This window comes from Desmodus rotundus, chromosome 3 (assembly GCF_022682495.2).
Source record: "Desmodus rotundus isolate HL8 chromosome 3, HLdesRot8A.1, whole genome shotgun sequence".
Lineage (NCBI taxonomy): Eukaryota > Metazoa > Chordata > Mammalia > Chiroptera > Phyllostomidae > Desmodus > Desmodus rotundus.
In genome coordinates, this window is record NC_071389.1 from 44,587,168 (window position 1) to 44,613,579 (window position 26,412).

Consider the following 26,412-nt stretch of genomic DNA (forward strand, 5'->3'; position numbering starts at 1 on the left):
AACCTCTACAACAACACTAGTGGGCACTTACAGTGATTAGTCCCATTTTGCAGTTGAGGAAACTGAGACTTGGAGATGTTAAATAACAGCAAGTGAGGGATGGTACTCAGACATGGAGCCAAGAAGTTCAACTCCAGAAACATGTTCTTAATGACTGTGCCGCATCTGTTATCACGAACAGTGCATCCTGGGGGAATGAAGGTCCAGTAAGTGGGGTCACCCACTGGCCTCAGGCTCTCTCCATACCTTCAGCTTGCTGACCTGCTCCCCATGTGTTCGGAACTTCCCAGCAGCCCCACGTCCGATAACGAACTGTGGTTATTCAGAAGTCCCCTGCTATTTCCACTGATTTTTATTAAATGCAGCTTGTGGCTCAGACTCAAGAATGCACAAGCCGATTTAGATTACGTTTTGCATTGAGTTTATTAAGATAAAAAATATTTCCCGAGATAGTGAGTCAGAAGTATTTATGGTGAAGTGTGCTGAAAGTGAATGCAGGTTGATAGCGTGAACAGAATGTTCTCTCAGAGTCAAATGTGATGACCTAACTGTGTTTGGCAGCCTTCCTTTATGTTTAGCTAAGCATTTTATTTCATGTCAGGAACCTCCTCCCTCTTCTGAAAAGGATCAGTCCTGTAAGAGACTAGGATTTTGGCATGTTCCTCTTTGATACCAAGACCCAGGCCCTGAGCCTAATTGTGACTGGCTCCCTGGCTGCCTGGCTGGGTTACCATGGCAAAGGGCTGTTAAACTCTTTATATTTCAGTTTCTCTCACCTGTCAAAACGGGAATATGACTCTTGGCCCCACCTTTCTCCCTTTCTCCAAATGATGAGGAGAGTGGGAGGGCACTTTGAAAATTAAGTAATAAATGTTGGGAGGGATTTGTGGATGTGACGTCTTGTCAAACGGGTAAGTAATAAATGGGGTGTCACCAAAGCTCATTTGCCCAAAATACACTTGAGCCTTCCATTTACTTAATCAACCAGTATTTATTAAATGCCTATGAAGTTCACAATAACACATGGAGTGCTGAGGGAAATACAAAAAAGAAAAAGAAGAGGAAATAGAGTCTCAATTCCCAGAGAGCTCATAAACTTCTTTTTTCTCGCAGTTCACTTCTTAGGTTGATTAAGCGTCAGTATGGGCGCTGCCTGTGCTGATTGAAAAAGCTCGTTCCTGATGATGACTTCCAGTTACGTCATATGTAACTAGCAGTGATTTAGCTGTTCTCAGTGCCAGTGGGTATTGTCACGTGCTGGAAGGACTCATAAAAAGGGCAAGAATATTCTGTAGTCCTGGGTAGAGGTGGTGGGGACAATGAAAGACTGCAGTCTGGGTTTATTGGGAAATGGTGCCTGGGCTAACAGTATGGTCTTTTGTGTCCCAGGCCTTGGGTCTGCGTCCTGGCTCTACCACTTTCTAGCGGCCTGACTTTAGGCAATACGTAACCTCTCTGCGTCTCATTTCCTTATCTCGAAAATGGTGGTAATGATAGTGTCTAACTCACAGGATTGTTTTCAAGATTAACTGAATTAATGGGTACCGGGTGCTTCAAATGGTGCCTGGTGCCTCATAAATGCTCAAAAAATGTTAGCTGTGATGATTGCTTTTTATAGGCAACAGGGGAGATGGTGACGCTAACAGAATGCTGTCATTTCATTTTCCTACATTATAAAATGTCAAATCTTTTTCTGTTGCATCCCAAACGTTCGCCCAGATCTACCACAATCACTTAGGATTACTCCCAAATCCCAAGCTGCTTACTCAGAAATAGAAAACAGGCCATGCAAGCCTCTCTCTGGCTTCTGGTGTTTAATTCTGAGAGTCTCACACTAGACCAGGACCCAGAGGGATGGAGAAGGTGCTTTGTTTTTGTTTTGTGGGAGGCAGCAAAAGTTATGCTCAGGAAGAGTTGTCTTTGCTTGCAATTTATTTAGCACAGGTTTGCTGTGGGAATATAATTTTACAAGCTAATGCATACAGGATAATATCTCTTACTGAGCAAAATAAAGAAATAGCATACCCCAAACAACTACAGACACTATTGTCCTAGGCAAGAGGAAGTAAAGGAATAAAGTCCAAATTTAATATGAGGTGCACCTTTTTATAGGAGGTGGCATTGGGCAGAGTGGGCAAACAACCAAAGAGCCTATTTCCCCTGTTGCCAGCAAAAAAGTAAAAGTCCCGGTTGCTAGAGTACATTGCTAGGGAACAAGGACACCAGTGTTGGTAGGCCTCTGATCCCTTTCCCCCAGCTTCTGCAGGGTTTATCACCACTGTCTGCATGTAGTGCCTTGCCAAGACAGGAGCCAGTGCTCCAAGGGTCTACAGAGAGCTTTTAGGTTTCGCCCATACCGAAACTCTGAGACACATCGTCCTCACGAACTCTCAGTATTTTATAGTCTAAATGTCTTCTTGCCGTAGTTGCTTCTCCACGTGTTCTTATCCATACGCCCCCAGGGGTCCCTCCATGGCTTCCCTGCTGATTGCTTATCAAGGACAACAGATGTAGAGCGATGACATCCTGGTATGACTTACATCAAAGCAATGTGGAATGATGACATACTGACACAGCTTACTTCCTACTTATATCAAAGCCATTTTTTTTCTTTGTCATAAACAAGTTGGATTAAAACATCCTCACTTAGGTCATGAACAGGTGGATTTGAAATTGAACCCGTTATGCCACAGGAGGGCAGTGTGATGGAAAGAGCACTGAGCTTAGAGTCCAAATCCTGGCTTTGCCTTCTGTTTGCAGGGATAGGCTGGGGTGGGCTGTCAAGTCCCCTGAACCACAGCTGACCCATCCTGACTGTGCAGAAGCAGTGGGAGGTAAAACTGCTGGGGCCCCAGCACAGTCAGTACCGTGTTAACAAACTAACAAATTGTGCCAGAACTCATAGTATCCACCATCGTGCACTTGTAGGGTTTTTTTTTTAAGCCATTTGCACTTAAGACTATCTTTCATGTTGTGGTAAAAATTACTAACTTAATTAAATCCTGACCCTTGAGGACATGTTTTTGATATTCCCTAGATGGGACACTCCTGCTAAGTGCTGAAGTACTATGGCTGTCACAAAGAAAAACATTTGAGTTGTGAGCTGAACTACTCACCATTTTACTTGAAAGAATGACTGATAGTCAAAATATAGTTCTTCTTGAGTATTTTTGAAAATGAACAAAATGAGCCTGTCACATTAATTAAACAGGAAATGATATTAATTGCCAATAATAAAATTTGAACTTCCAAGAAAAAATTAAAATCTGGGAAAACAGTTGTCTGCCACTGCGAGCTTGACACCTTCCCAGTCCCTAGCAATGGGCTGGCGGTGATGTTCATGGACACGGCTTTTCTGCATCGCATGACGACACATGTCCGCATTCAGAAGTTCTCCATAACTCACGGAGCCGTGTTTTGTAAATGGGCGATGCAAAGTCATATGTGGGTAAAAGACCTTTAAAGAGCAGGATAAACCAGTTCATTTAAATGTAACAGATATGAAAAGTTCTTTGATATGCCTTCAGATTTCACATTGCAAATAACCTTTAAAAACCATCGCTTGTTGAATTTTGTTATAGTATCAAAGAAGAATATCCTAAATTATCTGAAAGTCTATTCAAATATTCAAAGTCTATTCAAATACCTCCCCTTATCCAACTGTGTGGGGCCAGAATGCCTTCATATATTTTCATCAAAACGATGTATCTCAACACATTGGATGCAGAAAGAAGAGACTCTAGCTGTCTGTTTTTAGGCCAAATAACAGGTTTACAACAATAGAAAACAATGCCACTCTTATTTGCATTTTTCATTAAAATGCATTTATGTTAACAAGCAATGAGGTTATTTTTAACTTTTCAATAATTTAATAAATGTTTTAAAATTATCTGTTGGGAGTACTCAATATTTTAAAGAGTATATAGGGACCCTAAAACTAAAAGTTTGAGAACTTCGATCATAGAACATGGACTCTGGAGTCAAAATATTTTTTTAAATTATATTTTTAGAATAGTTTTAGGTTCACAGTGAAATTTAGAGGAAGACACAGATTTTCTATATACCTCCTGCCCCCACATATCAGTAGCCTCCCCCATTAGCAACAACCCCCACCCAAATGGTACATCTGTTAAAACTGACGAACCTACACTGACACATAATCACCCAAATACCTTAGTTTCCATTACTGTTCACTCTTGGTGTTGCCTTTTTCAGAGGATCATATAGTTAAAATCATACAGTATGTAACCTTTTCAGACTTGCTTCTTTCACTTGGTAATATGCATTTAAGTTTCCTTCATGTCTTTCTGTGGCTTGATAGCTCATTTCCTTTTAATGCTAAATGATATTCTATTGCGTGGATGCACTACATTTGGTCCTTTCACCTACTGAGGGACATCTCATTTGCATCCAAGTTTTGGCAGTGAAATGAATAAAGCTACAAACATCTGTGTGAGGGGTTTTGTGCGAACACAGTTTTCAACTCCTTTGGGTAAATGCCAAGGAGAAAGATTGCTGTATCAGATGGTATGAGTATGTTTAGTTTTGGAAGAAACCGTCAAATTGTTTTTTCAAAGTGGCTGTACCATTATTCATTTGCAGCAGCAATGAGAGTTTCTGTTGTTCCGTGACTTTGTTAGCATTTGGTTAAACTGAGGTTCCCAGAGTTTAAGTAACTTGCTCAAGGTCACACAGACAGGTCGAGGTGGACCCGGATTCAAACACAGTCAATCAAATTCCAGAACCTGCCTTATGAAGTTTTAACCACTATGCTTATATTAGCATCGCTACATGATTGCTGTTTCTACGTTTCTTTCCTACAGAAGGTGCATAGTTAGCCATTGGCTAGATATGAGGTGGGACTTCAAAGTCATAAAAACAGCTGCATAAAGCCACCTGTCAATTACTCTCTCTATTCTCTAGGTGTCCCTGAAACCCCTTAGGAACACGTGTGCTTATGATCTGTGAGCGAACACATCCGTGGATTGAGTGTACATATTTGTATAGATTACAGAAACATGTCCAAAGGCAGAGATCAGAGTGCAAATGTAAAGAAGCAAGGCATTGGCAAAATCATTTATGGGCTCATGATTGTTGTGAAGGATGATCATTCATTGGCTTCAGGGAGATAAAAAGTGTCATTACAGTAACACATGGGGGATGGTTGTGCTCAGTCTGTTTTCCACCACACACACCTGATAAGTGCATTCGTACTTGTCATACACTCTCGTGGGGCTGCCCAGAATTAGGTAACACCTCTCCCCAGTTTTTTCATGGAAAATTATAGCAATTAATGAATCTCTTATTTTTGGCACCTAGGAAAGCATTTTATAGGTAGTTAGGTGGTTAAACTTAGCCATTTACCTCACTCAAAAGAAAAAAAGTCTGTGTTTCACAAAATTTCCATTAAATTCAACAAATTTACTATGCTCTGCCTGTGCTTCCAATACAGTAGCTACTTGCCACGTGTATATTAAAATTCAGTTCCTTGGCCACTGTAGCCAGCTACCAATTAGATAATGCAGGTTATAGAACATTTCCGTTGTTACAGAAAGTTCGATTGGACAACGCTGCTAGATAGTAGGATACATTGAAGTAGCAGTGATAACCAGAACTTTCTAGATGCCTGCCCTTATGGGCATATAGTCCTGCATAGCAGCCAGCCACTTAAAGAGCCCTCCCGGGTTGGGGGTCAGAAAGAGACAGAGGATAACGGGAAGGCATGGAAGGGGGATCTATTCAAGGATGGGTGGTCAGGAAAATGAAGCCAAAGGGAATTCCATATACATGAATAATGGACCGATTTAAAAAACACATTAAACTTAATTTTTTAAAAGTAAGTTATTTTCTCAGCAACTGGATTCCATGATATCAGTATGATGTTTAAAATATTATATTATTGAAGAATAAGCTTAAATAAAATTTATTTTATTATTAAAATGCTTACTGTGATAAATCTCAAAAGAAGGCAATGCAAAATATACATGCAGTATGATTCCATTCATTTCAAATTCTAGAACAGGAAAAATTAGTCTTTGATGATAGAAATCAGAGCGGTAGTTGCCTGGAATGGGGCAGGAGAGTGGGTGGAGCAGGGACTGGCTACCAAGTTTCTTGAGGCTACTTTCTGGGATGTTGATGATATTCTGTATCTTAACAGATGCATTGGTTACACGAGTATATGCACTTATCAGTATACATGGAACTGTATAACTAAGATCACTACATTTCCTGGAGTGTCAATTATCTCTCAAAAATTGATTGCGCAGCCCTGGCTGGGTGGCCCAGTTGGTGAGAGTGCCGACCTGTACACCACAATGTTGTGGGTTTGACTCCTGGTCGATCTTGGGTCGGCCCGCAACCTGGCTTTCATAACTCTTGTATTATCACCGGAAGGAAGAATCCTGACATCTTCCCTGATCTTGTGCCATGTGGATAGGTCCTCAGATAACATCATTTCGTTCATCGTGGTTTCATTATAATGTTGAGGAGATGCCATAGTAACTTAACTCTTGTTTATATCAATTAGCCTATGGTAAAATTGGTTTAGTTATACATTGATTCCCTTAAAGTTGCAGGACCTATAGATAACATTAAGTGATTTACTGTAAATAATACTGCTTCTCCTTTTCTAGTTTTTCATGCTTTCTTTCTTATCAAAACTGGACAAGCTGGAAGGATCTTTGCCAGAATGTTAAGAATGGTGTTATTTTGGGGTGGGGAGAGATTAGGTGAATTTTACTTCCTTTTCTTCTTCACTGTATTGTTTGAATCTGTAACAAGGACCAAGTATCTTTTTTTTAATACCCTGAAACACAACAGCTCATTTTGGCTTGTCCTGGACAGTGCGTGTCTCCATGGGTGCTATCTAGTCATTTGAAAACTTTGGGGGTTTATACCGTGAGTAGTAACTCATTTCCTTTCAAGCTGCAAGCTCCGTGGGTGATTGTTTGATAGCCATGGGGTCTTCGTAAATGGATAATTTCATGCCTTGTCTGTCTCCCCCACACTGCTCCTGTTCAATCTCTCTGTGGTCCGGGGGCGGCGTGGAGTAGATTTGGGGTGCGTGGGAGCGTTCTCCAGCCGTCTGCACCTCTCACCTGCCTCCTTCACCCTGTGCTCCCAGATTCTTACCTGACCCTCGATGAACCGATGAACAACATCACCACATCCCTGGGGCAGACGGCCGAACTGCACTGCAAAGTCTCTGGGAATCCGCCTCCCACCATCCGCTGGTTCAAAAATGACGCTCCTGTGGTGCAGGAGCCGCGGAGGATTTCTTTTCGGGCCACCAACTACGGCTCCCGGCTGCGGATCAGAAACCTGGACACCACCGACACGGGCTACTTCCAGTGTGTGGCGACCAACGGCAAGAAGGTGGTTTCTACCACTGGAGTCTTGTTTGTCAAGTTCGGTAAGTAGCATCCTACTGGGGAAGGCCTTTGGCCCTCAGCCTCCATGGGGGTGAGGTGGGAGGGAGGGAGCCCGAACTGAGACGGCGCTCTGTCCCCAGCAACCCTAAGGCTGGCACAATGGCACACACTTTACAAATAAGAAAACCAGGGAAGGCCCAGTGGTTGGTTACCCACCATGCTCAGGGTTGCCCCGCTAAGTAACCAACAGAGCAGGCGTCGAGTCCAGGTCTGTCCAATCCCGGAGCCCCTCCTGTAACCCACCAGGCCAGAGAGAGGGAAGCTGGAAAGATTTACAGCGCACACGCCCCTTTTCTGCCCTGCCGCCGCCAGAGACCCCTGCTGTTGCGATCAGCGTCCCACTGGAAACCCACTGCATCCTCGGAGGACGCCCACCCTCCGGACTCCTTTGTAGCACTTGAATTAGCCTTTTTTCAGGCCCTGAACTATGAGATACAGTCAAGTTCTCACTGGTATGCCTTTTCGTAGAGGTGGTTGGTGGGGAACTGAGCAAAATAATAAATCCCAGAAAAATAAGTAACACATCAGGGGGGTTGAGAACTTTAAGCCGTGATGGTTGGACTGTGCCCTTGCTCACCGTCCAGTAATCCAGGCTGACCGTTTGCTTTGTTTTTCTTTCATTCCTTCAGGGCCCCCTCCTACCGCAAGTCCAGGGTCCTCGTAAGTACTTCTCTCTTCTTTCTTGTAATTTCTAAGTGTTTCTCCAGACAGTTTTAGGGCAAAGGCAATGTCCGCTGCTTGGACCAAAGCCCAGTGTTACCAGGTGTCACTCCATTTTGCTTTCCCCCGATACGAACATTCACAGGAGAGCAGCACTGGTGGTAATCTCGAGTGCGGTGGTGCTGGTTCTAAACGATCAAAGCAAAGGTCCAATTACATTTACTATTCGAAAATTAATGCAACGTTATTTACAATAATAAATATGATAAAGTCAATAAAATGATACAGTGCTGTCTTAAGAACTTGAACTCTGGCCTTTAGCTTAGCAGGGTCTATTTCACATTTCTGCAAGCATGTCTGGTGCTTTAGTCGTTGACCAGGTCAACAATTAGGTGATCATTTCGTTTTCATTCCCTTTAAGAACTCAGAGGCAGAGGTTCTGACTCACATAGGGAAAGAAGGCCCTGTGACCGGGTTAAGAATTATACAAAGTTTGATTCATTTTGAGTTCCTTGTTAATGGCGTCTAAAGATCCAATTTCTTTCACTAACATTAGTGTTGATTCATTTGTCCTTTTATCTGGCTAAGGGATTCTCTTTTTTTGCTCCGGAGTAGCCACGTGGGGAATTTTTTATGTGTATTTTTATTTTGATGAGGGAGACCCACTTGTTAAAGCTCTTGGTCTGCAAGAAAATATATATATATATTTTTTTTTAATATATAAACAAGGAATGAATTTATATTATCTCAATTTTTTGAGCAACTCTTTTTTTTAAATTTTTATTGTTATTCAGTTACATTGTATGCCTTTTCTCCCCGTCCCTCCACCCCACCCCAGCCGCCAAAACTGAATGAAGAAAATATATTTTATATTTTGTAGACTTCTGAAATAGGATTCTCTGGGCTCTGCCATGAGAACATCAAAATATCTGACCTAGACTGTACCCACGGCAAACCTAACAGCCACTTTATTTGCTATAATCCCCTCTGTGCCACTAATTACAGTGTGGGGTGGTTTAATGTATTTGTGTGTGCCTGGAGGCCCAGTGCCCACAATCTCATTAATAAAATCGGTAATGGGTAAAAATAAACATTGGCCATCAGCCACACTGTTCTATTTCATCAGCTGGTTAGAGGCAACTGTAAAAGAAATCTTTACAATTACCCAAGTGCTAATTGCATTCTACTTGCCCACGTAGAAAATGCTGGTTGATCTAAAACAGGTCAGAAGTTTGGTCAGTCTGCCTTGCATTTCTTGAAGTTAGTCTTTTTTTTCCTTTTTTTCTTTCACAATTGGTTGATATGTGGAATCCTTTTGAAGTCTTATTTAAACAAAAATTACAACTTCTGTTACTTGCTGTAAAAATGCTTCCCAGCCTAGCACCTTATTTGTTCCTGTTAATCTGCGTTTCAAACGTGGTTGATAATCTGTATCCCAGGTTGATTAGTGCGGTTCACCAATCTGCCTTTATTATTCATTAAGCACCGGGCTGCTGACTTTCTGCCTGTTGTATTTATATCAGAAAGTTCCTTTTCTTATTATCAAAATTATTTTTAAACACTTACATCCTTTCTTTTTAAAGTTTTTTTTTTTTTTTGCTGCCACCCTTCTGATGAACCCAATCTGTTTCACGTGGTTTTTAATTTTATATAAAGATAGTACAGTAGTTTACCCTTATCCATGGGGGGGGGTACATTCCAAGACCCCCACTAGATGCCTGAACCACAGATAGTACTGAACCCTATCTATGATGTTTTTCCCTAAACATATGAACGCCTTACACAGCTTCCCTTCGGCATACCCAAATTGCCAGCACCACTTCTTGCGCTCTCTGGAGCCATTATTGAGTGGAGTAAAGGTTCCTTGAAGCACTTGCGGTACCAGGATAGTAGATCTGGTAGCCAAAACGGCTACTAAGTGACGAACGGGCAGGTGGTGTGTACGACGTGGGCACAGTGAACAAAGGGATGATTCAAGTCCTGGGTGACATGAGGGGGAATGGTGTGCAATTTAAAACTTCGGAGTTTCTGGAATTTTTTCTGGTATTTCTGGAATTTTCCATTTAACGGTTTTGGACAGAGTTTGACCAAGGGTAACTGAAACTGTGGAAAGCAAAATCACAGATGAGGGGGTGCTGACTACCGTGTATCACTTTCATGAGCTGGTGTCTACGGAGAGGGTGTTGAAGTTCTTAAAGATGCTGAACTGTAGCTAAAAGTATCCTTTGATGTCAGGCACCTCTGTTCTATCTTAGCTCCCATTCTCCATCATGTTAATCAGGGAAGAGCCTGAAATGTATAGTTGCCATTTTTGCTTAGAAGGAGCTACAATAAGATGCAGTTGAAGTTGAAAATCCCAAGGGACTTCTGGCAGTTCAGTCTTCAACCTAGTTGTGGCATTGCCAGTTGGCATTTCGATACTCTGCTTTCTCTTTCCCCCAGAAACCAACCACATATCCCACTTTTTTCTTCTTAGCTGCCACTACATAACCCTGTGTCTAAGAGTTCCTCTCCTCCCAAGACTAACCCCCAAAGAGAATGCCAGTTCCCTCCCCTCCCCTCAGAGTCTCCAGCAAGCAGCCACCCCCCACTACAACGGGACAGGTAGAACATAAGGCAATGATGTCCATGGGGACCATCACAACATTTAGGACTGTTCCAAACGTCTTTTGTCAGACTGTACAGTATTTTTTTCCAAGACAGGTGTGAAGTGGTTATAAAATTACTGTTTACTTTAAGGTGGCACGGCCGAGTCACTGCAAGGAAATCAAATGAAAGTCCCTGGCACAACCCTAATGTGTCAACAGTGAAATTTAGGTGTGTGTGACACGGTGAGAGCTAAGTGCCATGCGAGGCCACAGGGCTGGCTGCACAACCCCCCGCTGGGAAGGGCTTGCCCCTCAGGACTGTGGCCCAGGAAGACAAGGCATGTGAGGTACTTGTCACTCCCTCTAGGGGCTGCATTGGGTTTTCACATGAAGCTTACAGAATGGCATTTTAGTTTGTAGCAGGAGCAAGTTTGAGATGTTCGTAGTTTGGCTTCTGTTCATAGCTGCGGGCTTTATTTTCTTCTGTCATTGCTGGGTCCTGGCCCACCTCTAACAATTGCAGGGCCTGGGGCATGAGTGCAAGTGGAGGCCCACATACCGCACGTCTAAATATTTAAAGGTTATAAATCAAGCGCGCGAACTGCTAGATGAAATATGTTCTATCCTCCCACGTTGACAAATATACCTTCATAATGACAAAATAAAAATACATGCAGAGTTATGGTTTTTATCTGACTGAAAGCCAGGAGCTATCAGAAGTGACTACTTTAATCATTATTATGCATGTCTTGGTGTTCTGTTAATGGGCCGCAGATATTGTATGTAATTCATAGATTGTTATATGTTAGTTCCTTTAAAATTTTTATGACCTTCCTATCAGCCAAATGAATACCCATGTTGTTTTACACAAGATTTTTACTCAGTGTGTATTTTTTGGACAACAATGCCAAATTAGACAAACTTTCTTGACTCACTGTAATTCTTACTTTGTAAAATGAATTTTAATTTTGAAAAACTATGCTTCCCTGAGCCAGTAGCAGCTGTAATTCTCAATGAAATTCCTAAAGCGGTACTTAAATTTGCTAAGAATTTTAGCAAATGAACAAAGAACTTTGTATATCATGTTCAAATAGTAATGGGGTTATGTGATAAATAATCACCATTGTAGAATATATTCCAAAGTACAATTTCATCATAAAATCAGCATCATGCTTTATACATTATCCTGTATATGTATATGTTTAAGGGTAATGTGAATTGTTTAATGCATTAGTTTTCTGGGGCTGTTGGAAAAAACTCCCACAGCTGAATGGCTTAGACAAAAATTTGTCTTCCAGTTCTGGAGGCTAGAAGTGCAAGATCAAAACGTAGGCAGTGTTGGTTCCTTCTAAGGGCAGCGAGGAAGACCTTCCTCTGGTGATTGGCCAGAATTCTTGGGCTTGTAGAAACATCACCATAATTTCTGCCTTGACACTCACATGGCATTCCCCCTGTGTGTGTTTCTTTGATTTTCCTCTTTTTATGAAGACACCAGTTCTATCGTACTAGGGCCCACCCCAATAACCTCACTTTAACTTGATTACTTCTGTAAAGACCTTATTTCCGAGTAAGGTCACATTCCGAGATACTGCGTATTTGGACTTCAACATATGGGTTTGGGAATAACACAATTCCACCTATAACACTTAACATTGCAAAATTTTTCTCAGCCATGCAAAATGCTTGCAAATATTACTCTAACTTCTGAGAACCTTAAGAAGCACTGGTTGCAGTATAAAGAAAAACAGGAAAAGGGATGCTTGGTAATATTGGAAAAGATACTCCGTTGTGTAAGAATCTGTTGCAGCCCTGGCCACATAGCTCAATTGATTGGATCATTCCCTGCACACCAAAAGGTGTGGGTTTCATCCCACGTCAGGGCACTTACCTAGGTTGCAGGTTCGATCCCTGATCGGGGCATGTATGGGAGGCAATTAACTGATGTTTCTCTCTCTTACATTGATGTCTCTCTCTGCCCCCACCTTCCTCTCTGTCTAAAGTCAATAAACATATCCACAGGTAAGGATTACTTTTAAAAAAGACTATTACATCCCAACTGGGAGGAAGAATTTGAAAAATGATTAACTTATTTTTTCTCTGGCTGAAGTGTGTTTGCCCCTGCTGTCCTTCCTGCACTCCAAGCAGCATCCATCTCCTCCGCTGGCAGGGGCACAAGACACACTCCTTCACAGTGTACATTCTCGGTGGGCTTGTCACATTGACACAGGGCAAGAGATGTAGAGAAGTGACCCCTGGGGCCAGAAGAGTGTCGGTCCCAGGGTGGGCGGTAAAGGTTTTGCGTGCACTGTGGCAACACTGAATGCCAGGGCCTCTGTACCCTTATTAAGTGATTGCCTGTGTGCTCCTTGTATGTGGGCTCAGGGCAAGAGTCCAAATTCTTTTTCTTTCTCCTCCTCCTCCTCCTCCTCTTCCTCTTCTACAGTTTTTACTGAGATATAGCTCCCATAGCACAAAATTTTCCATTTGAAATATAAAACTCGGTGCTTTTTCATGTATTCGCAGAGTTGTGTTATTAATATCTCATTAAAATTTAATCACTATTGTATTTTTTCCCAATACCATTTAGTCCCCTTATACTCCCCCGCCCCCAGCAATCACCACACTGTTGTCCATGTCCGTGAGTCCTTTTTCCTTTTTGCTCAATCCTTCCACCCCTCCCCTCCCCCTCCCAGCTGTTACCTTATTTTAGAAATTTTAATCATCTCAAAAATAAACTCTTCCTTAGCGCCTGATAACCTTTAATCTACTTCCTGTCTACAGATGTACCTATTCTAGATATGTCATGTAACTAAAATCACACTATACTTGTTCTTTTGTATCTAGCTATTTTTACTCATCCCAGTGACTTGGGGACTTACCTACATTATAGCATGCCTCGGCACTTCATCCTTTAAATGGCCAAATAATATTCATAGTATGGCTATTCCACGTTTTGTCTGTCCATTTTTCTGTCGATGGATATTTGGGTAGCTTCCACTTTTTGCCTATTCTGAATAATGCTGCAGTGACCATTCCTCTACGAGGTTTTGTAGGGTACGTGTTTTCAATTTTAGGGGGTATATACCTAGGGATGGAATTCCTGAGGCATATGGTAATTCTGTGTGTAACTTTTTGAGGACCTGCCAAACTGCTTTCCAAAGGGACTGCTCCATTTTACTCAGAGGAATGTATGCGGGTTCTAATTTCTTCACATCCTCTCCAATACACATTTCCCTTTTATTTATTTTTTATTATTATAACCATCCTAATGGTTGTAAAGTTGTATTTTATTGTTGTTTTGATTTGCATTTTCCTAATGATGAATGACATTAAGCATATTTTATGTACTTGCTGGCCATTTATATACCATTCGAGAAATTTTTGTTCAAATCCCTTGCCCATTTTTTTATTTTGTTACTTGTCTTTTTATTCTTGAGTTGTAAGAGTTCTTTGTGTATTGTGGATGCTGTGCCCTTACCCAATACATGACTTACAAATATCTTTCCCACTCTGTGGCTGTCTTTTCATTTTCTTGACAATGTTCTTTGAAACACAAGTTTTTGATTTTGATGATGTCCAATTTTTCTTTTTGTTCGGTTGTTTGTGCTTTCAAGAAACCATTGCCTAATCCAAAATCACAGAGATTTACTGCAATCTCTTCTTCTGAGAGTTTTAGTTTTATAGCAGAGATGGGTACATATGGACTATGGTAAGATGACGTTTGAGGATGACTTAAAGGACGTGAGAAAGCAGTGCTTCCAAATTCCTGACAGATATTAAACTTTGTACTCCAAGATCAATAAATTGGAATTCCTGGGAATTCTCAGAAATTTCTAAAAATCATAAGATACTCATATTTACTTGCATGTTTCTAACTAATTATGATTTTCTATAATAATAAACTATCATTTTTCTCTGATGCTGAAAATTTTTGTAAAATAAAATCTAGTATAATTAAAAAGAGTTTTAGCTTTATAGTTTCAGCTCTTATATTTAAGTTTTGGGTCCTTTTTGAGTTAATTTTTGTATATGATATGAGGTAGGATTCCAGATTCACTATTTTGCATATGTAAATACAGTCATCCCAACACCATTGGTGGAAAAAAGTATTCTGTGCCCATTTGGTTATCTTCGTGACCTGTTAAAAACCAATTAACCAAAAATGTACGTGTTTATTTCTGGACTCTCATTTTACTCCATTGATTTATGTGTCCAACCTTAGGCCAGTCCTCAGAGCCTTTTTTTTGTTGTTACTTTTTAATTTAATTGGGGTGATAATGGGTAATAAGATTATATAGGTTTCAAGTGTACAGTTCCTCATAGTCTTGGTTTCTGTAAGTTTTGAAATCAGAAAATGTAACTCCTCTCCATCAGTCAGTGTTCCACTGGCAAAACAGAGCCAGTAAAATTTTATATGCATGCATATATAAAGAGATTTACTGCAAGGAATTGGCTTATGTGATTGTGTGGGCTGGCTAGCCTAGTTTGAAATCCACAAGGCAGAGTGTCGGGAGGGGCAGGCTAGACACCTCTGGCCAGATGCTCTTGCTGCATTCCACAGGGAGAATTTCATCTGCCTCCAGGAAACTTTCCTTCTGCACTTAAGGCCTTTCGACTAATTGGATCAGGCTCACTCTTTCAGGTAGGATGCCCTCGTACATTTAATCAGCTGACTGCAGATGTTAACCCTGTCTACAAAGTACCTTCACAGACTGGAGTTTGTATAGTACCTTCACGGACTATAGCTTGCCAAGTTGACGTATAAAACTGATCATTATATCCTCCAACATAGCTCTTTCTCAAGACTTTTTTTTGGGGCTATTCTAAACCCCCTTGCATTTCCATGTGAATTTTGGGGTCAGCCGGTTAATTTTTGCCAAGAGGCCAGCTGGGATTTTGATAGGGATTGCACTGAATTTGTGGATCAACTTGGGGGAATATTGCTATCTAAAGAATACTAAATCTTCTAATCATGAAATGGGGTGCCTTTCCATTTATTTAATTTTTTCAAAGATGTTTTATAGATTTATAGTTGTTTTACATGTTTTTCTCTTTTTATGTTAAATTTATTCCTAAATATTTTGTTTTTCATGCAACTGCAAATGGGATTGTTTTTCTTAATTTCATCTTCGGGTTATTTATTGATTCTCTGTAGAGACACAGCTGATTTTTGTACAGTGTATTAGTCTCATACCCTGCAATCTTGATGAACTCATTTATTAGCTCTAATAGTGTGTGTGTGTTTCTTAGGATATTCCGTATACACGATCATGTCATCTGCACATAGAGATTATTTTATTTATCACTTTTCAATATTGATGCCTTTTATTTATTTTTTTTTCTGCCTAATTACTGTGGCTCGAACCTCCAGTACAATGTCAAAGAGAAGTAATGAAAACTGACATCCTGTCTTCTAATCTTAAGCGAAAAGATTTCGTGATGCTAGCAGTAGGTTTTTCATAGATGGCCTTTATCAGGTTGAGAAAGTTCTCTTCAGTTCCTATTTTGTTGAGTATTTTTATTATAAAAAGGCATTAGATTTTGTCAAATGCTTTTTCTGTGCCTATTGAGATGATTATGGTCCTTTATTATAGGACAGATGATTTCTGTCCTTTATTATATTAATGTGTACTACGTTGATTGATTTTTGATGTTAAGACAAGTTTACATTCCTGGGATAATTTCTGCTTGGGCATGGTGTATATTTCCTTTTTATACATTGCTGGGTTCAGTTTGCTAGTATTTAATTGAGGATTTTTGCGTCTACTTATGATAGATACTGGTCTGTAGTTCTTGTGATGTTTTTGTCTAGTTCTGATACCAAGGCAATACTGGCCTCTGACAATGAGTTAGGAAGTATTCTCTCATCTTCTATTTTTGGAAGAAGAGTCTGTGAAGGATTTGTGTTAATCCTTAAATGTTTGGTAAAATTTACCAATAGAGCCTTTTGGGCCTGAATTTTTCTTTGTGGGAAGTTTCAAAATTACTAATTGGACTTCGTTACTTGTTTTAGGTTTCCTTAGGTTTTCTGTTCTTCTGAGAAAGTTTCTGTAGCTTGTCCACTTCATTTAGATGATCTAAATTGTTGGCATAGAGTTGTTCGTAATTTCTCTTATTCTTTTAATTTCTGTAATATAAGTAATGATGTTTCTTCTTTTATTTCTGATATTAGTAACTCTTATTTTCTTTTTTTTTTATTGTTCAAACTAGCTAACCTAGCTAAAGTTTTGTGAACTTTTGATTTTTTCCAAAAATCCATTTTTTATTGAGAAGTAGGCATTTAAATAATGTAATGTGCCAACTCTTGAAGTCAGAACACCTGCTCTCTCCTGTTGCTGTTGCTGCTGCCTGCCTGGTGACTTTCCTGAACTCACTCACGGCGGTCTGTATCCCCTGCCCTGCGCAGCTACTGAACTCTCCGCTCAGGCAGCTTCGTGATCAGATAACAATTGGACAGACATCTCCTTAAACTAGTAAGTCTTACACCCTTTGTCTTGGGGTCCCATGTGTGCTTTGGGGCAGCCCTTCAGCATCCCAGCAGTTTATAGCTCTGCCTTTGCATTCATTTCCTGCTTGAGCAGGGCCTCCAAGTTAGCCAGAGGTGAGAGATTCGGGCATGCACCGAGCCCCTCGCATGAACATGTTCTTCTCTATCCCCCAAAATACGCTGTAGTTCTTCAAAGTACAGATGCCCTGTGAGCATCTCATTCCTTATATCCTTCCTTTGAGCTTTTGAGCTTTTGGGCCAGGCTTCCCCCCACCCCCGCCATTGGTATTGCTACCCCAGGCTACTGTGAGAATTTTTTTTTTTTTTTTTTTATCAAATGACTTGGGACTAGGACTTTTCTCATTGAGAGGCTCTGAGTCCAGGAAGACGAAGCTAAGTCCTGTGAATGGGACTTTTCCAAATTGCTGCTAGCCAGGCCAGATTGTGCCAATTCTTGGAGATGGGGCTTCTGAGGCACTTCAGCCTCTCTGCCTCCTCCAGTGACCAGTAGGCTGCTGGTTTTCACAGCATCTGTGGAGGGGAAGCTGCTCATGTTCAAGGTCACTGCAGGGTGCAGGAAAGGGAGATGGGAACAGGGCAAGATAAAGTTCCATAGAACTCTGTCGTTACTAAATTTTAGCCACACACCCCCCCCCAATCCCTTTTAAATAAATGCTCCTCAGAGTGTTGCAAACCTTTGGCTAGTTTCCAGAGTTCTGAAAATGTTTATTTTTTCACTTTTTTCCCCAGTGTTCTTATACGTAGCAACAGATTTTTGGCAGTCATTACTCTGTCATTCCATATTTCCCACTTCCACAGGGGCCTTCTTGTCCACATCTAAGGTCAGTCCTGGGTGGATGATGTTTTAGAACACCTGTAAGGCCCAACGTCATTGTTCTTTCTGACAGCTTCCCTTTGTTGAACCTCTCACCCAAAATAGGACAATGTATTGTGATTCTTTACACGCATTACCTTTCTTCTCCAAAACAGCACTCCATGGAAGATGTTTTGATCTCCATTATCAGAAAAGCTCATAAAGGTTAAATGGCTTCAATTGGACCTAGTTTGTATCTGATTCCTTCAGTTGGGATCATTAGATTGATTAATTTGACCCTAGTAAAGCCTGGAGCATCAATATTATATCACTTATGTTTGCTCGAGGCTTTTTCCTGGTATTTATCTTGAGCTTTCTGAAGCAAACCGATCCAATCCAACTGACACTAAGCATTCATTCAGTTCAACAAATTTTTATCTGTCACCTACAAAATACCAGGCTGTCAGCCAAACTCTGTGGAATCAACAAATGATAAACTTTGTCCTCAAACTGCTTACTCACTATGCTGGGGCCGGGAACAAACAGGCCATCCGTAGCATCAGCAAGGGCTCTCAGCCTCCCCTCCTCTCCATCTCCCTGACCACCATCCTCTAACCCACTGTCATACCTTGTCTGACATTCTACAGCAGCCTCAGTGCTGGCTTTTCTTCTTCCACCCTTATCTCCTACAGATTATTTCTCATCGAAGAAGTCAGAGTGAGCTTTTAAAAATATCTTCTGCATATATTCTTTTAAATTAGTGTTTAGGGTTTTTTGCAGACATACCCAGAAGTGGAATCGCTGGGTCATAAGGCAGCATTACTTACAATAGCCAAGGTATGGAAGCAACCCAGGTACCCATCAGCGGATGAGTGGATAAAAAAGCCATGATGCATAAATACAATGGAATATTGCTCAGCCATAAAAAAGAGTGAACTCCTACCATTTGAGACTGCATGGCGGGACCCAGAGCAGGGTTCCCCAACCCCTGGGCCACAGTCTGTGGCCTGTTAGAAACTGGTCAACACAGCAGGAGGTGAGCAGCAGGCAAGTGAGAGAAGCTTCATCTGTATTTCCAGCCACTCCCCTTCGCTCACATTACTGCCTGAGCTCCGCCCCCTGTCAGATCAGTGGAGGCCTTAGATTCTCATAGGAGCGTGAACCCTGCTTTGAACTGCGCATGCGAGGATCTAGGTTGTGCACTCCTTATGGGAATCTAATGCCTGGCGATCTGAGGTGCAGCTGGGGTGGTGAAGCTAGCACTGGAGAGTGCCCGTTAAATACAGATTATCATTAGCAGAGAGGTCTGACTGCACAGAGACCATAATAAATCAATTGCAGACTCCTCTCAAAAGGCTATCAGTGAATAGCAAGGGACAGTTAAGCTGTTTCTGGTGGCAAGCTTTATAGTGGCAAGTGAGTTGATGTACTTCAATTGTACAGCTGCACCTGGTGGCAGGCTTTAAGTCAGAATCCAGCATATTTTAGTCTGTGCATGGCCCGCCCATTATTTTATTTACCACTTCCATCTGCACCTGTTTCCTGTACTACGCATTTGTCTCAGTCACAGTTTTGGTAAGCTCGTGTGCTAATCCTAGAGTGTAGTGAGTTGTATAATTATTTCATATATTTCAAAGTAATAATAATAGAAATAAAGTACACAATAAATGTAATGCACTTGAATCTTCCTGAGACTCAATCTTTCGTCCCCCCTCCCCACCCCAGTCCATGGAGAAATTGTCTTCCATGAAACTGGTGGTGCCAAAAAGGCTGGGGACCTCTGACCTAGAGGGTATTATGCTAAGTGAAATAAGTCAGTCAGAGAAAGGCAAATACCTTATTAGACAGACATGTGGAATCTAAAGAACAAAATGAATGAACAAACAAAACAGAAACAGACTCATAGATACAGAAAACAGACTGATGGTAGCCAGAGGGAGGAGGTTGGAGGGATACTGGGTGAAAAAGGTGAAGGGATTAAGAAGTACAAACTGGAATTACAAAGTAGTCATGGGATATAAAGTACAGCATAGGAAATATAGTTAATAATACTGTAATAACCCTATGTGGTGCCAGGTGAGTATTGGAAATATTGGGGGAACACTTTGTAAAGTACATGATTGTCTAACCACTATGCTGTACACCTGAAATTGATATAAAATAATACTGAATGTAAACTCTAATTGAAAAATAAAATTTAAAAAAACATTAAAAATTAAAACTATCTTCTGCCCTAATATTAGGCCCCCTCACCCTCTAGGCCTTCCCATTTGGAATGGATCCCCAACACCTTGCCCTGGCTTTCTTATAAGGTCCCCTGCCTACCTTTGTGGCCTCTCCTTGTCCCACTCCCACCTTGGTCATTCACCTCCAGCCATGTTGGCTGTGTTTCTGTTCCCGAGACACCCAGGCTTGTTCTGAAGCCTTTGGGATTTCTGTGCTAGCAGTTCTCTACATCTGGAGGATTTTGTTCTGAGATCTTTCCATGATTCCCTTCTACTTGCCATTCAGATCTCACCGGAAATATCACCTCCTCAGAAATGACCCCCGAATCTAAAGTAGCACCCAGTCTTTTTCTATTATATAACCCTGTTGCACTTATATTAGGGTATTTGTCATTAAATAAGCTTCATGAGGTCAGGACCTTGTCTATTTCATGTACCAGTTTATCCCCAGTCTTAGAACATAGCCAGCATTTAGTAAATATTCATGGAAGCGAGGGAGGGAGAAAGGAAAAGAAAGAAAGAGAGAGAGAGAGAGAGAGAGAGAGAGAGAGAGAGAGAGAGGAGGGGGGAGAAAGAAAGAAAGAAGGAAGGAAGGAAGGAAGGAAAGAAGGAAGGAAGGAAGGAAGGAAGGAAGGAAGGAAAGAAGGAAGGAAGGAAGGAAGGAAGGAAGGAAGGAAGGAAGGAAGGAAGGAAGGAAGAAAGAAAGAAAGAAAGAAAGAAAGAAAGAAAGAAAGAAAGAAAGAAGGAAAAGAGAGAGGGATGGAGGAAAGAAAAGAAAAAAGAAAAGAAAAAGAAAAGGCAGCATCTAAGGATCCTTTTGTATAAGGTGGTAATAATAGTACCTATCTCAGGATTGTCATTAACAGTAATGAGACAATGAACATAAAGTACTTAATAACCTGGTAGATCTCAATAAATATTCCTCAAATGAATGAGACAGTATTTGTTGACTTGATTATCTCACCTGTCGTATGGGGCCTTGTATATAATTAAGTTTCATGAATTTAAGTTGTATTTCTTTTCCTTCATCCTCTGAGGGCTCCTTCAGAAGTCTATATGAAGGGCATGGGGGACAAAGGTATCTATTCATAGGGTTGTTGTGAAGAATAAATGAAATAATAAGAATGTGTGTTAGGCACATAGCACTGTACTTGGCGCATAGTAGGAGCTTCATAAGGTTGTTGGCATCGTCATCATCATCCCTGTCATCACCACCACATCATTATCATCATTATCACTGTTATTTGAGGAAGAGACTGTGCCTTCTTTCCAGACAGAGTCCTTCTGGACCACATTCCCTGCTTAAACCCCAATAAGAGACTTTGAAGCCTTTATTCCTTTTTCGCTCATTGGCCTTTGGCTAATGTCCCTTTCTGCAGAAAGACAAAGTGACCAGCTTTTGAAGAATCCTTTCCTTCTCTTATGTGTTTCCAAGTCTCAGCCACAGTGAAGAAGTGTAGCTGGGTGCTAGCCCAGCCCAGGAAGTGATAATGTAATTTTTCAACTCAAGATAAACTCTAGGAAAACTTTCAATGCAAATACTCAGGCAGTTAGTTCAGAGGCAGAGGTGCCTTGCAGAGGGGAGACCAGGAAGTCACTCAGCAGCTGGGCCAGGACACAGGGGGCCAGTGAAGTAGCTAACCTCCGTGTCTTCCTCCAACTGCCTGAGGCTCAGCACTCAGTAGAGAAGGGGCAGATGGTGGGAATGTGGAGAGATTAGATAAGAAGGATTTCCCAATCCCAGTGGGGGATAGTTCTAAAAGGACAGAGGGTTGAAAAGCCAAGCTCTTACATCCCAGTCTACCCCCATCACTCAACAATTCCCACTGAATGAATAGGGTGTGGAAAGCTTCCAATTAAAACGATACTTGTGAATATTGGCAAACATATCTTTGTGTGCAGGGCACAAAGAGAAAAGAGGGAAGATAAGTACTTGCTTTCTAGAAGCACAGGTTCTGAAAGCTTGTCCACCAGGCCACGAGCCTCTCAGTCTGTAGGTTACTCATGAATGTATCTCCACACCTCGCATGGCACCTAGTACATAGTGGATACTCAACAACTGTGTGTGAAATTGAACATCAAGAGTCCCTGTTCTGAAATCTTTTCTCCACGTATGGCAAGTTTTATTCATTTGCTCAACACATTTTTATCGAGCTCCTTCTATGTTCCAGGCCTCTGATTCTTAGAAGCTGTTTTTAAGCCATACATGTGGGGGCCAGGCAACACAAGAGATCTAAAATTCCTCATTGTACCTCATTTCCACTTTTCCTTTCTGCATTTATGAATATTAACACTGGCCTCTGCTATTCGTTACAGAGCAAGTACTTTTCAAGCACTCACCCAACTCTGGCTGTGGGTGAGCAGAAAGTCCCAGAGTAATCAGAGTGTGGTTTAGAGCGCTGCTTCTCAAATGGCAATGCGTGTAAAAGTCGCCTGGGGATGTTGTTAAAGAGTGGGTCTGGGGTGGAGTCTGAGACTCTGCGTTTCTAACATGCCCCCAGCAGGTGCTAGTACAGCTGGAAGCAAGGATTTAGACAAAAGGCACAGGTCTGGGTCCTAGTCTTTCTCCATCATTCACTAGCCAGTGAACCCTGGACCTATTGCTTACCTTCTTTAGATCCCAGTTCCTTTATTTGCAAACTGAAGAACTTGAATTTAGTGTCATCAAAGAATTATTTTAACGTTAAATTTTGTGACTCATTGAAACTGATTTTGCGGTTCTCTTTATTACAGTGAGACCTCTTCAAGTTCTGGATTTCATGCAGTTTGCTTTTGGGCTGTCTTTCTCTGTGTTGAGGTGTTAGTACTCCTCTTTTATCCATCATGTGCTTCCATCTTGACCATTCCGAGCATGGCGTTGTACAGTTAGGTCAATGAATGCGGATGATTTTACGGAGAACTCCCACATGGGAAACCCCCACCATCACGATCACCGGATTCGGAAGGGGCATGGCGTTGCGCCTTCCTGGGTCAAGTGGAAATACCGGTGCACTTTGTTGGTCAGTAGCAGGCTCTGTTTGCCTCCTAATAAATAGAGAAGCCTTTCCTCCCAGATTTCTTCACTAGGCTCTCATAGGCTGAGGCCTCTGTGTGAAGTTGAGCGAGGAGCATTGAGGCTGGAGTCCGTATGATGTAATGGTGGACACAGCCCTCTGATATCTTCATGTGGGTGTTTTTACAGTGCTGATCTGATGATCTCCTTGCCTCACTAGAGGGCCCTGAAGGCTGATAGGAAAATTAAAGACACTGGTTTGCATATGTGACTTGTGAATACAGGTTCATTACTAAATCACACACTCACAGAGCTTTCTGAGGGAAAAAACCAAATCTTACAACAAACGATTAATGAAATGTTGTGAATAAACTTCACTGTCCTAAAGGATAGCTAAGCACAATTGGTCAGTTCTTTGCATAAATGACATAATTTGCATTTGAGTTTTTCAACCTAATGTCCAGGTTTCTTCTTCTCTCTTTGGTCTCTGGTCTTTGGTGTTTATAATCACCAAACTACACTACACTTAGTGTTGACAATTTCTCATTGCTTCTCTCTCTCTCAAACTCATACGCATGCGCATTCATCCTCATATATGCTCCCAAAGCAACAGCCAAGGTCCCGTTACCTTGCAGTGCTTCTCAGCTCAAAGTATACATTAAAATCACCCAATGAGCTTTAAAAATTACCCATACCCAGGCTCCTCCCCAGACAAATTAAATCAAAATCTCTTAGGATGATGCCCAGACAGGATGTTTTATCAAATGACCCCAAGTGATTTTATGTGCATGCCACCAGATTTGAGAAGTACCCTCTCCCATCCTCCTTCTTGCCTGAGGGAGACTTGCATTATATTGCCCGGTTCCAAAACATTATAGATACCAGAGGACTTGAAGCAACAGAAACTCTGAGCCAGGATAATCACATGCCTGCCGTACTATCAGTACTCAAACAAGAAAGCAGAACCAACTCTGAGAATTTAACCCAGGGAAGTTAATGTACGGAACTGGTTACACAGGTCATTGAATTGCAGAGAAGACAAACAAGGGATGGTAATGCTACTTAAATATCAGCAACAGATGGAAACCGCAACTGTGCCTAGGCTGGAGGGACAAAGACAAGGGGCAGTTTTTACTGGAGCCTAGGGGCAGGGTCATCTCTGGAGGCTGGAATGATGGCAAGCCTGTTCTGGGGCACTGGAGCCATGAGAAGGTGCTCTCACTCATCTCCCAAGACTGAAGGAAGGCAGAGAAACAATTTGGCTTCAAGTCACCTGATACAGGAAGCCTGAGAATTGCAGCTGCAGAGGTCACTTCCCTTGTGGATGCTGAGCAGGGCAGGGGCAGGGCAGCGAATGCTGCTAGAAAGCTTGGGGTGGAGGCGGGCTAAGAGGAAACTAAGGCAAAGGCAGTGTATTCAAAGTTGCGACCCTGCCCAGCCTTCAGTTGGAACTACCCAGTGGGCAGTTAGGGTTGTGGAACTGGGACCTGGGCAGAGGTCAGAACCGGAGGGGCACATGTGGTGGACATCTGGCCCAAGTCAATGAGCAAAGGGGTGAAGGGGGTGAAATTCCCAAGAGAGATTGTAAAAAGAGATGAGAATAAGACCACTTACATTTGTATGACTGTTTATAATTTTCAGAACATTGTTTCTTATATCTTTTGATCTTAGAGACATCTAATAGCTTTGAGAACATAGCCCAGTGTTTTACTCCCGTCTAGAAAAAAATGGAAAATGTAATAAATTATTATGTCTGATCTTTCTTATCATAACAAATTCCTTAATTGTGTAGAAGGTGCCCTGGGTCTAGAGCTCAATATTTATGAACTCTTGGAGGCTAAACGCAAGGACAGAAGACTTCTAGAAATTTACTTCTTGAGACACTAAGGATAGAATTTGCTAACTGTTGTAAACACTTAATAAGTGCTGTTCTTTGCCATGTATCATGGTACTGTCTTCTAAATCTCCACTCAATTCTGCGTCAGTAACATGCCTTCATTTTAAACGTAAAAACTCATCTATACTGACTTTTTTAAACTAGAAAAATGAATTAACTATTATAATGAAAATAATAGTATCTCAGTTTAGTTATCAGCTATGATTCACATAGGTTTCACCATAACTCATACTGTCTGCATGAAATACTCAAATAACAACCTTACAGTGTTACATGGTATATAGAAAAAAATCATTTGAACTGAGTCAATCTGTTTACACCTTCTAGACTAGTGATGTGTTAACATTTCATATTGGAAACAGCGCGTTCTCTTGACACATGCAGTAGAATGAAAGAATAAAATCTTAGGTGATGCCCCAGTTAAAGTAAAATGTAGCCTTCCCAAAGCACTAAAGTTGTGTTTAGCAGAAAAAATATATTTTACACTGCTTCGGTTTTTAATTTACATTTATTAAAGTTAAGTAAAATTTAAAATTCATTGTATTAATTGCACTAGCCACATTTAAAAGTATATTTTATTGATGATGCTATTACAGGTGTCCCAATTTTCCCCCTTTACCCCCCTGCTCCTGATAACCCCCTCCCTTCAGCGATCCTCTCCTTAGTTCAGTGAGTCCATGGGTCGTGCATATAAGTTCTCTAACTGTTCTATACCTACACATGTTACATGGTTACCACATTGGACAGCACACCTTTAGACTCTAGCTAGATCATAAACTCAGAAGCAGTCCCGATCTTATCTACCTCGTTCATTCTTTATTCCCAGAGCCTTGCAGAGCCTGGTGCACAGTAGGAGTTGAGTGACACTTTGTCCCATTAAATGAAATGATGGGCTTAGCACAGCAACTGGTACTCAGTAAGCATCCATTGAAGAATTGATTGAATGAATGATGTGCCATTTGCTCCCTCACTCATCAGTGCCCTGAGCTTTGGGCAGCCACCGCCCTTCAGTGAGCCCACTCTTCACTGGTGACAGAAAGGCAGGGGACATCTACCTTGTGGCAGCATTCCAGACAGTCCCGAGAGCTCTTCCTACTAGCGGTGTCCAATGTCCAGCCTGTCTCATTGAATTCAGGAAAATAATCAAGAAGTCAGGGTTTCTAACCCTGAAAAAGTACTCTGATTGTAAGAGCACAGGGAGATTTGATGTCTGGGAGGCGAAATGAGAAGCATGCCGTTAAACTGGAACCTGGATGAGGCCTCAGCTTTGAGGTTGGAAAGACGTGTGAGACATCTCCCAGCGCAGAGCACCCCCT

The 26,412-nt window shown here is 41.5% G+C and overlaps 1 protein-coding gene across 1 annotated transcript in view; it reads left to right on the forward strand.

Annotated features, from left to right (window-relative positions):
• The window catches only part of ROR1 (receptor tyrosine kinase like orphan receptor 1), a 375,382-nt gene that overhangs the window by 238,937 nt on the left and 110,033 nt on the right, over positions 1 to 26,412 (forward strand). The window contains exons 3-4 of the mRNA XM_053921513.1: positions 7,127 to 7,414; positions 8,063 to 8,093. Of these exons, the coding sequence (XP_053777488.1) occupies positions 7,127 to 7,414; positions 8,063 to 8,093 (319 nt within the window). The remainder of the gene's footprint in view (positions 1 to 7,126; positions 7,415 to 8,062; positions 8,094 to 26,412) is intronic.